The sequence below is a fragment of the Spermophilus citellus genome (genome assembly GCF_964194105.1).
Source record: "Spermophilus citellus genome assembly, chromosome: 3".
Classification (NCBI taxonomy): domain Eukaryota; kingdom Metazoa; phylum Chordata; class Mammalia; order Rodentia; family Sciuridae; genus Spermophilus; species Spermophilus citellus.
The window spans coordinates 177,103-188,509 of record NC_138184.1 but is presented as its reverse complement, the minus strand read 5'-3'; the positions used below and the strand labels follow the sequence as shown (position 1 = coordinate 188,509).

At 60.8% G+C, this 11,407-nt stretch overlaps 1 protein-coding gene across 3 annotated transcripts; it reads left to right on the top strand.

Annotated features, from left to right (window-relative positions):
• The first annotated feature begins 259 nt into the window (after nt 1–259).
• PLPP2 (phospholipid phosphatase 2) lies at nt 260–6,312 on the top strand. Of its 3 annotated transcripts, none has more exons than XM_081283734.1 (6): nt 260–440; nt 2,259–2,410; nt 2,522–2,799; nt 4,788–4,845; nt 5,085–5,261; nt 5,379–6,312. In XM_081283734.1, exons 1-6 carry the CDS (start codon nt 389–391, stop codon nt 5,523–5,525), a joined length of 864 nt encoding a protein of 287 aa, XP_081139860.1. In that variant the 5' UTR covers nt 260–388; the 3' UTR covers nt 5,526–6,312. The 3 variants fall into 3 exon arrangements, with proteins under 3 accessions (XP_081139860.1, XP_081139861.1, XP_081139859.1); XM_081283735.1 differs by having other exon boundaries at nt 286–399; XM_081283733.1 differs by lacking the exon at nt 260–440 and having other exon boundaries at nt 1,804–2,410.
• The last annotated feature ends 5,095 nt before the right edge of the window (nt 6,313–11,407 follow it).

The window sequence follows — 11,407 nt, the reverse complement described above, 5'->3', positions numbered from 1 at the left end:
ACTCTGCCTAGAGCCACCTGCTCGTACTCCGCCGCCCTTGCCCTGGGGGACGCCCTGGGGAACACCCTGCGTGCCCTCGAGCCCGCGGTCCCTGAGCGTCCAGCGGCCTGTCTCAGCTCGGAGATCCGGAGATCCCTGTGCTCTGCGCTCCTCACCCTGTTCCCCTCCCGCGCACCCCGCACGCGTGCCCCCATCCCTGCACTGCCGCATTCCCCAGCCACCCCGCCGCCCCTCCTGCTGTCACCGCCCCGCTCCGCCCCCGTCACCGCCCCGCCCCTCCCCTCCGCCGGGGCGGCTCCGCGGCCATGTGACCCCGCGGCCCTGGGACGCGACGGGACGCGCTGGGACGCGCTCCGGGGGTCGCGGGCACGGCCCGGACGGGGGCGACATGGAGCGGAGGTGGGTCTTCGTGCTGCTCGACGTGCTGTGCGTGTTGGTCGGTAAGAGCCGCGGGCCCAGGTGTGGGGACCCGGGCGGACACGCCCCCGGCCGCAAGATCCTGCGCGGGGCCAGGGGGCGCCGGCGGGCGGGGGGACCCCGGACCCGCCGAGCCTGGCCGTCCTGACGCAGACGAGATCCATAGCTCTTGCCCTCGGGCCCCAGAGGCTGACCAGCCGCCCCGGGCTGCCGCGCTGCGGCCGGGCCTCCCGCGCGGAGCCTAACCTGCCGGGCCGGTTTGCGGGCTGCGCTGGGGGAGGGCGCATCTCGAGGCCCCGCCCGCCCCGGCCCAGGTCCTGGGAACAAAGGCCGAGTGTTGCCCTGGGGCCCAGTGGACAATGGCCCCGGAATGCTGCTGCCCCCGCGGGGGCGGGCGCTTGGGCCTCATTGGCCGTCTTCCTTCCCCTGTCTGGCTTCTGATTCTGCTGGGGAGGCCAGGCCCACCCTCTCTAGAGCGGGTCAGGTAACAGCAGTCAGTCCCTATGGCTCGTCATCTCTTAGCCTTGGGTACTGTTTTCTGAGTGCCTGTGTTGTTTGTTTAAACAGATGTGTGGTACTTACTGTATGTTAGGCATCAAGGACCTGCAAATAATTTACACCTTTCCGACCAAGCAGCCTGGGCCCAGAGAGGTGGGACCACCTGGTGGAGTCACACAGCAGCAGGGCAGCGCTGAAAGTCAGTTGTACGTTGCTGCAGTGTGCCAGAGCAGTGGCCCAGGCAGTTAGTTCCCTCCTAAGAACCCTGAGTTTGTAAACAGTTCAGACAGCACAGGTGTAGGTGGTAGAGGTATGGAGCAGATGAGGCCAGAGAGACTCTGGAGATGCCCAAATGAAGAGGAGGCCCTGTCTGGGCCAGATTGCAGTGCCCTGAACCCAGCCCTGGGTACTGCTCTTGAATCTCCCAGCAGAAGGGGCTGGGGCAGGGCTGCTGGTCTGGGCTCCACCCCAGGCCCATTGGATCGTGGGCAGGGCCTCTGACCTGGGGTGCTTGTCCCTGGGCCCCCACCCTGCCTTGGGCTCCCACAGGCCTCCTTGGTGAGCTGGTACACTGCCCTTCCCCACAGGGCGGCTGCCTCTGGACCTCTGGTCTCCTCCCTGGAGTGTCTCCCCAGGGAGGTCCCCCAGGTGGGCTTGTGGGGAGTGTGGCTCCTGCCTTCTGGCATTCAAGTCCCAGAAGAGCCGCACCCACTCACACCCAGCTCCCTGCTGGGGGCAAAGGGCACCCTGCCTGGGCTTGTCCCTGGAGCCGCCATGGGGGAGGGCGCTGCCCTCTGCCCAGCCCTGTGGCCGGCTGCTGTCTCCAGGCCTCCCTTGGCTTTGGGGCCATCTCTGGTCAGGCGACTGTTGGACTAGCCTTCCTGGACAGAGCTGGGTATGTCTTGGTCTCAGCCCGGCATGTAGGTAGAGAAGGGATGGGTGCCTGGGCAAAGGGCCTGGGCTGTGCCCCCTGGCTTGCCGTGTCCCTGGGCTGTGGTGGCTCTTCAGCCCTGCTTGGCCACATCCAGCCCTGAACACCACAGCAGATGGGGATGTCCAGTTTTCGTGTCACATAAATGACTGCTTCCACAGGGGACAGGAAATGGGAAGAGTGGGCGTTTCCTCCTGTGACGGTGACCCAGGGGTGGGTGGTCAGGAGGGCAGCTAAGTCAGGTGGATGTGTGGACAGTGGACAGCAGAGCTGGGTGGGCGAGGACTGAGAGGGCCGCCCGTGGCCCAGGGAGAGTCGGGACTCTGGTGGTGCCGGGTCCCCACTGGAGGGTTGTGGAGAGGCCCAGGCAGTGTCCACGGCAGGGCTCCACGTCCCTCCCTGGCCTCTCCAGCCTCTCTGCCCTTCGCCATCCTGACCCTGGTGAATACCCCGTACAAGCGAGGGTTCTACTGCGGAGATGACTCCATCCGATACCCCTACCGCCCAGACACCATCACCCACGGGCTTATGGCCGGGGTCACCATCACAGCCACTGTCATCCTGGTAAGGCTGCAGGGTCTGGGGTGGGTGGGGCTGAGCAGAGCCACCTGAGGGTGTGGGGTGCCTGGGGCTGGCCCAAACCTGGCTCTGTGGCCCTCGTCTGCTCTCTGCCAGGTCTCAGCTGGGGAAGCCTACCTGGTGTACACTGATCGCCTCTATTCCCGCTCTGACTTCAACAACTACGTGGCTGCCCTCTACAAGGTGCTGGGCACCTTCTTGTTCGGGGCGGCCGTGAGCCAGTCCTTGACAGACCTGGCCAAGTACATGATCGGCCGTCTGCGCCCCAACTTCTTGGCCGTCTGCGACCCAGACTGGAGCCGGGTCAACTGCTCGGTCTATGTGCAGCTGGAGAGGGTGTGCAGGGGGAGCCCTGCCAACGTCACCGAGGCCAGGTAGGTGCCAGGCTGCGAGCGGGTGCTTCCTTCAGCCCTCTGCCCCAGCCTTCCTGCTGCTTCTGGCCTGGCCTTTGTCTGCTGGGCCCTTGGGCGTCCCTCTTGCCGCTCTTAAGGTTCTTGTGACTTTGTCTGGACAGTTTGGTTACCTGTGTCTCTGTGGCTTGCTGAGTTCACCAAACTGCCTGGAGGTTGCTGCGTCCCGCGCCCTTCCCGCGCCCTTCCCGCGCTCCCTCTCCTGGGCTGGTGTGGCCACTGTGCCTGGCCATCAGGCCAGGCCCTGATCCCATCTTGGCTGAGGGACGTTTTTCATTTGGGATGCTAGTTTTCATTTCGTCATTTGTCCTCCTGGATTCAGCTCTGCTCTGGTGGAGACATTGTCCTGGGTCCTTTCAGCTCTGGCCACGGGTCAGGTGACTTACCCAGGGACTTGTCTTCTGAGGGTTTCCTTCGTGTGAGAAACAAGCTCACCCAAAGGACGGGCTGAGACAGAAGCACAGAGAAAGCAAGACTTTCCACTGACAGTCCTGCAGGGTTGGGCACCTGGTGGTCAGGGACAGTCGGCATTTTGTGCCCAGAGTCCATCCCCTGGTTCCTCACTGGCCGAAGACTGTGGGGTACACAGTCTTCCCGAGGGGCTGGGTGTTGCTGCCCCCTGTTGGGTCATTAAATGTACCTGTGCTGCCCCCTTCCTTGGCTCAGGTGGCTGGGGGTTTTAGGGTACAGTTTGTCAAGTGCAGTGAGTTTTTTTTTTTTTTTTGTTATTTTATTTATTTATTTATTTATTTGTGGTGCTGGGGATGGAACCCAGGGCCTTGTGCATGGAAGGCAAACACTCTGCCAACTGAGCCTCAGCCCCAGCCCCCAAGGGCAATGGGTTTGGACACTCTGGTTACCTGCTGGTAGCTCTCCATTGCTTTTTCCCTCCAGCAGCCTTTCCCTCACCCCACTTCACATTTAAGGCCAAATGCTGAGTTCTGAACATGGTCTGCCGGATGTCCTGTGTCTACCTGAGGGACACTTCAAGTAGCTTTGCCCTGTGTGCTTGTCAGTGTTTTGTGGAGACGGGGCGTGTGGGACGTTCTGCAAGGAGGTCCTGCATCCCCCCCTGCGTCTGTGCATTCTGCCTGCAGTGATGTTTCTCAGTGGGTTTAGTCTCATGTGGCTGTGAAATCCTGGCCTGTTAGCTCAGGACAGGTGGCCATCAGATGTAGATTCCTCTGGTTTACTTGGCGGTGCTGGGGTTGGCTCAGGGTCTCGTGGTGCTGTACCCCAGCTGCACCCCAGCCACAGACACAGATTTCCTGAACTCCTGGAACCAAGGACCACTGCCCAGTGTTTGCATGGGGGGCATGTGGCCTTTGCCCAGCTTCTCGTCCCAAGCAGACTGCCTGGGCCCTCTGCCTGGTGGCCCTTGTCCTCCTAGCTTTTGGCTGGCCTCTCCTCGGCCTCAGTTCCTGTCCATAGCCCTGCAGTAGTGGTTAAGGCCTTGCATCAGGTGGAGGGAAGCCAGACCCTCCTGCAGGCACGAGATGGCATGAGTGGCAGGTCCCCATGGGAGTTCGGTGCCACTGTCCCAGCCCGTGCTGTCCTGGTGTGTGACACAATAGTGCAGAACTGATGGTGTGGTTGAGCCCTCTGGTTGCCACAAGCTTCTGATCTGCTTCAGAGCTCCCCAGCAGGGCATGATGGCCTTCCTGCCAGTCCCTCCAGGCCTGTGCTGAGTCTGGAGTTGGTAGAAAGCATGGCTCTTCCCTCAGGTTCCAGACGTGGAAATGTCCTGAAGGGGACATGGGCATAGACCTGGCTTTGTCTGCCTGGGCCCTGGGGTGGCAGACTGGTCCCGCGGTGTCACTGTGGTGTTGGAGGCTGCAGGCCCAGCCCGGGCCCTACCGGCTTGGAGACATCCTGGGCAGGCTGGCTGGCACAGCCGTGGGCTGGCCGACCATGTGGCCGCCCCCGCCAACCCTGCTGACACTCCTTCCCAGGCTCTCTTTCTACTCCGGACACTCCTCCTTCGGGATGTACTGTATGCTGTTCTTGGCGGTGAGTTTCTCTGCCCACTTGTGTGCCTCTCCCCCTGCCCTCAGGGAGGTGGAGGAGGTGCAGGTGGATTTGCCCGTGGGGCTCGGGGTCCCTGAGCCCCTACCCTGGCCCCAGAGCCCCCAGTGGCCGCACCGGGTGGGCTTGCTGGCTTGTTCCTGCAAGTGTGGCTCGGGCTCCCTGTGCCCCTGCCCTGGCCGTGCCGCGTGGGCCTCCGCCCCGCTGATGCGCTCCCGCCGCAGCTGTACGTGCAGGCGCGGCTCTGCGGGAAGTGGGCGCGGCTGCTGCGGCCCACCGTGCAGTTCTTCTTGGTGGCCTTCGCCCTGTACGTGGGCTACACCCGCGTGTCTGACCACAAGCACCACTGGAGCGACGTCCTCGTCGGCCTCCTGCAGGGGGCGCTGGTGGCCGGCCTCACTGTGAGTCCCAGCCCCACCCACCCTGGCGCTGCCTTGGGGCCCTCCCCCAGACCCTCCCCCCCACCCTCCCGGGGACCCCACGGCCATCCTCCGACCCTGCTCTTCCGCCCCCCTCAGGTCCGGTATGTCTCAGACTTCTTCAAAGCCCGACCCCTGCGGCCCTGCCTGGAGGAGGCGGCGGAGCGCAAGCCCAGCCTGTCCCTGACGCTGACTGTGGGCGAGGCCTCGCACAACCACAGGGGCTACCCGGTCTCCTCCTCCTGAGCCTGGACCTCCAGGGGACCATCTGTGGGCCAGCTCTGCCCTGGGCCCGGGTCAGCAGGAGGACCCAGACAGGCCCCAGGTTCCCAGCTAGTGCCAGTGGCAAGCAGTGCCCCTGGGGGCCAGGTGTCCTGTGGGCGGTCCTGGCTGCTCCTGGAGGAGCCCCTCTTAGGTGGGGTGGGGAAGGGCCTGGGAGCCAGGCACCCCGTGCTTCATGGTGGGTGTGCACGTGGGTTTCTAATAAAGCAGGCACTGGTTGAGGGCCTGGCTGCCAGGCTTCCTGCTTCTCTCTGGCCAGCACACAGAGTTATCTCATGACCAGGGCCTGACTGGAGGGCGGGCAGGACCCCAGGGCTGCAGCAGGGGGGAGGTCTGGCCGTGGAGACAGCAGGTTGAATGCATTGAGGGCACAGCCGGGCACCTGGGCCTGGGTGGCCTGGGTGGCCTGAAAGACCAGCCAGACTCACTCCCCTTCCTGAGTCCTGCCCTTTCCCCTCCTCAACCCTGTGTATGCCCCCAAGGCTTCAGAGTCTCGCCACAGGTGACGGGTCCTGCCTTCTGAACTGCCCAACCAGCAACGCCCTTCGCTCCTGCACAGACCTGGGTTCCAGGCCGCACTGTTCATGTCTTCCCTGTGCCCCACGGGACTCCGGCCTGAGCCCTGTCGTCCTGACCCTCTGCCGGCACCGCCAGCTCTGAAGCCAGATGCTGGGCTGGTGCCTCTCAGCCATTTCAGAACTTTCTGGGCTTGCCTTTTCAGTGGGCGACTGATACATAAATTTTGTTTTTTACCGAATATGTCTTTGTGATGGGTGATTCATTTCCCAGTGTCTGCTGATGTTCTGTTTGCACTTGGAACCTGCTTTACTTCTGATCTGTGGTGGGGGGGCACACCAGGGCTGAGAGGGATGATTCCCTCCACCCTGCCCGAGTCCCAAAGGGGTCATTTGTGGTCCCTGGCCGTCTCCTGGTGCCAGGGTCCAGGCACCCAGATGCTGTGGACACTGGGAACTTGGAACTTGGTTCCCAGTCGCATCCAGGGCCAAGGAGCTGGTTGCCCAGGACCAGCAGGGGGGTGACGGGACTCAGTACCTGTGATGAGTCCAGGCTAGAGACATCTGGGGGAGGTCACAGTGGGCCCACAGATCACTTGGGGTCGAAAGCAGGTGGGAGAGGTGCAGCGGGGCTGCTCAGAACACCCCCTCTGCTGTGGTGGCTCTGAAAACCCGTGCTTAGCATTGGTCCTAGGACACTGATGCTGTCACCAGAGACGTTCGTACCCCGGGTAGGACGTGGCCATCCCCGGGCCAATATTCAGACCTCACCTGCTTCCCTCCACACACAGACCCTGGTTTCCAGCTCTGGTAATCGTCTGTGTTTTTAAATTCTCATAGAAATTCCTGCTCATGAATGCCTCCCTGCACCATCTAGTAAGTGTCCTCGGATCCCAGGTCCCAGTAATTGATTCAGTTGTCCTGAATGAACAGAAGATGACCAGATGAGGAAGTGGACCGGCCGTGTTCAAATGAGAGAAGGTCTTTCCCTGAACAAGAGGGAACAGCAGGGGCTGGGCTACGACTTAGTGGTGGAGCGCTTGCTTAGCACATGTGAGACACTAGTTCCATTCTTGCACCACAATTAAAAAAAAATAGTTGAGCATCGTGGCCCATGCCTGTCATCCCAGCTGCTTGGGAGGCTGAGGCAGGAGGATTGTGAATTCAAAGCCAGCCTCAGCAGTGGCAAGGTGCTATGCAACTCAGTGACACCTTGTCTCTAAATAAAATAGAAAATAGGGCTGGAGATGTGGCTCAGTGGTCAAATGCCCCTGAGATCAATCCCTGGTTACCCCCCCCCCCCCCCAATAAAGGTATTGTGTCTATCTACAATTACAAAATACATTAAAAAAAAAAGAGGGAACAGCAGCTTCTCTGCCTGCCCAGGCTCCTGGCAGGCTCCTGAACCCTCTCCTGGGCCCATCAGTGCACTTCTGATAAAATCCAGGGCTGGCAAATCACCCTGCCCATCCATTTAGCAGGCATAGCCCCCTTCCTGTATCTGGTCATCCTCCATTTCTGCTCAGGCTCCTCATCTAGTCACCTGGGCTTGTCTCCAGTGGAGTCTTATTGGGTTGGTGAGATCAGAAGAACCCTCACCCCCACACTTCTTCCTAGACTCTCCATCCGTGGCCCTGCCAGGCTCCTTGGCTGTACATCCTCACCTACCTAGGCTTCCTCCAACCAAGATGCCTTTGCAAGGTCTGTGCCTGTTGGGATGGCTCTGAATTGTCTCCTGGGCCTCAGTAGGCATCCTTCGATAACTGTTCCTCTATTTCTGCAACCAAGCAACACTGAAGATATCCAATAACCACCAGAGACTGGAGGAGGACAGGAAGGTCCCTCCCCAGCTGCTCTCAGGAAGAAACACTCTGCTGATGCCCTGATTTCAAAAATCTGGCCTCCAGAACTTTGAGGTAATAAAGTTAAATTATGCAGTTTATAATACAATTATGGCAGTCCTAAGAAATGCACAAACAGGCTGTCTCACCCCTTCTCACACCTTATTCCCCAAAGGAGTCTGTTCTGTGGACTTGGAGGAGAGGGCTTGTGTCCGCAACTGCTCGTGGCTCCACTGAAGGCCATGTGCATCCACTCTGTTGTGCCTGTGAGTTCTGGGCAATAAAGGCCTCCCTAGAGAGAAAGTGTTCCACTGCTGGCTGCCTTCCCTTCACCTGTGCACAAGGCCACACTCCACCCTGTGAGTCCTGTACAGTGAGGGCCTCCCTAGAGAGGGAGTGTTCCACTGCTGGCCGCCTTCCCTCCACCTGTGCACAAGGCCACACTCCACCCTGTGAGTTCTGTACAGTGAGGGCCTCCCTAGAGAGGGAGTGTTCCACTGCTGGCCGCCTTCCCTCCACCTGTGCACAAGGCCACACTCCACCCTGTGAGTTCTGTACAGTGAGGGCCTCCCTAGAGAGGGAGTGTTCCACTGCTGGCCGCCTTCCCTCCACCTGTGCACAAGGCCACACTCCACCCTGTGAGTTCTGTACAGTGAGGGCCTCCCTAGAGAGGGAGTGTTCCACTGCTGGCTGCCTTCCCTCCACCTGTGCACAAGGCCACACTCCACCCTGTGAGTTCTGTACAGTGAGGGCCTCCCTAGAGAGGGAGTGTTCCACTGCTGGCCGCCTTCCCTCCACCTGTGCACAAGGCCACACTCTTCCCTGTGAGTTCTGTACAGTGAGGGTCTCCCCAGAGAGGGAGTGTTCCACTGCTGGCTGCCTTCCCTCCACCTGTGCACAAGGCCACACTCCACCCTGTGAGTTCTGTACAGTGAGGGCCTCCCTAGAGAGGGAGTGTTCCACTGCTGGCCGCCTTCCCTCCACCTGTGCACAAGGCCAGACTCCACCCTGTCAGTCCTGTACAGTGAGGGCCTCCCTAGAGAGGGAGTGTTCCACTGCTGGATGCCTTCTCTCCACCTGTGCACAAGGCCACACTCCACCCTGTGTGTTCTGTACAGTGCGGGCCTCCCTAGAGAGGGAGTGTTCCACTGCTGGCTGCCTTCCCTCCACCTGTGCACAAGGCCACACTCCACCCTGTGAGTCCTGTACAGTGAAGGCCTCCCTAGAGAGGGAGTGTTCCACTGCTGGCCGCCTTCCCTCCACCTGTGCACAAGGCCACACTCCACCCTGTGAGTTCTGTATAGTGAGGGCCTCCCTAGAGAGGGAGTGTTCCACTGCTGGCTGCCTTCCCTCCACCTGTGCACAAGGCCACACTCCACCCTGTGAGTTCTGTACAGTGAGGGCCTCCCTAGAGAGGGAGTGTTCCACTGCTGGCCGCCTTCCCTCCACCTGTGCACAAGGCCACACTCCACCCTGTGAGTTCTGTACAGTGAGGGCCTCCCTAGAGAGGGAGTGTTCCACTGCTGGCCGCCTTCCCTCCACCTGTGCACAAGGCCACACTCCACCCTGTGAGTTCTGTACAGTGAGGGCCTCCCTAGAGAGGGAGGGTTCCACTGCTGGCCGCCTTCCCTCCACCTGTGCACAAGGCCACACTCCACCCTGTGAGTTCTGTACAGTGAGGGCCTCCCTAGAGGGGGAGAGTTCCACTGCTGGCTGCCTTCCCTCCACCTGTGCACAAGGCCACACTCCACCCTGTGTGTTCTCTACAGTGAGGGCCTCCCTAGAGAGGGAGTGTTCCACTGCTGGCTGCCTTCCCTTCACCTGTGCACAAGGCCACACTCCACCCTGTGAGTTCTGTACAGTGAGAGCCTCCCTAGAGAGGGAGTGTTCCACTGCTGGCCGCCTTCCCTCCACCTGTGCACAAGGCCACACTCCACCCTGTGTGTTCTGTACAGTGAGGGCCTCCCTAGAGAGGGAGTGTTCCACTGCTGACCGCCTTCCCTCCACCTGTGCACAAGGCCACACTCCACCCTTGAGTCCTGTACAGTGAGGGCCTCCCTAGAGATGGAGTGTTCCACTGCTGGCTGCCTTCCCTCCACCTGTGCACAAGGCCACACTCCACCCTGTGAGTCCTGTACAGTGAGGGTCTCCCTAGAGAGGGAGTGTTCCACTGCTGGCCGCCTTCCCTCCACCTGTGCACAAGGCCACACTCCACCCTGTGTGTTCTGTACAGTGAGGGCCTCCCTAGAGAGGGAGTGTTCCACTGCTGGCTGCCTTCCTTCCACCTGTGCACAAGGCCACACTCCACCCTGTGAGTTCTGTACAGTGAAGGCCTCCCTAGAGAGGGAGTGTTCCACTGCTGGCTGCCTTCCCTCCACCTGTGCACAAGGCCACACTCCACCCTGTGAGTCCTGTACAGTGAGAGCCTCCCTAGAGAGGGAGTGTTCCACTGCTGGCCGCCTTCCCTCCACCTGTGCACAAGGCCACACTCCACCCTGTGAGTTCTGTACAGTGAGGGCCTCCCTAGAGAGGGAGTGTTCCACTGCTGGCCGCCTTCCCTCCACCTGTGCACAAGGCCACACTCCACCCTGTGAGTTCTGTACAGTGAGGGCCTCCCTAGAGAGGGAGTGTTCCACTGCTGGCCGCCTTCCCTCCACCTGTGCACAAGGCCACACTCCACCCTGTGAGTTCTGTACAGTGAGGGCCTCCCTAGAGATGGAGTGTTCCACTGCTGGCCGCCTTCCCTCCACCTGTGCACAAGGCCACACTCCACCCTGTGAGTTCTGTACAGTGAGGGCCTCCCTAGAGAGGAGTGTTCCACTGCTGGCTGCCTTCCCTCCACCTGTGCACAAGGCCACACTCCATCCTGTGAGTTCTGTACAGTGAAGGTCTCCTTAGAGAGGGAGTGTTCCACTGCTGGCTGCCTTCCCTCCACCTGTGCACAAGGCCACACTCCACCCTGTGAGTTCTGTACAGTGAGGGCCTCCCTAGAGAGGGAGTGTTCCACTGCTGGCTGCCTTCCCTCCACCTGTGCACAAGGCCACACTCCACCCTGTGAGTTCTGTACAGTGAGGGCCTCCCTAGAGAGGGAGTGTTCCACTGCTGGCCGCCTTCCCTCCACCTGTGCACAAGGCCACACTCCACCCTGTGAGTTCTGTACAGTGAGGGCCTCCCTAGAGAGGGAGTGTTCCACTGCTGGCTGCCTTCCCTCCACCTGTGCACAAGGCCACACTCCACCCTGTGAGTCCTGTACAGTGAAGGTCTCCCTAGAGAGGGAGTGTTCCACTGCTGGCTGCCTTCCCTCCACCTGTGCACAAGGCCACACTCCACCCTGTGAGTTCTCTACAGTGAGGGCCTCCCTAGAGAGGGAGTGTTCCACTGCTGGATGCCTTCCCTCCACCTGTGCACAAGGCCACACTCCACCCTGTGTGTTCTGTACAGTGAGGGCCTCCCTAGAGAGGGAGTGTTCCACTGCTGGCTGCCTTCCCTC

Bases quoted from the DNA above. Each gene is read 5' to 3' on its own strand.
- PLPP2 (XM_081283733.1), top strand. From the start codon at position 2,093: ATGTGTGGACAGTGGACAGCAGAGCTGGGTGGGCGAGGACTGAGAGGG. The intron at 2,800-4,787 runs GTAGGTGCCAGG...ACTCCTTCCCAG, and splicing joins GCCAACGTCACCGAGGCCAG to GCTCTCTTTCTACTCCGGAC. The intron at 4,846-5,084 runs GTGAGTTTCTCT...CTCCCGCCGCAG, and splicing joins ACTGTATGCTGTTCTTGGCG to CTGTACGTGCAGGCGCGGCT.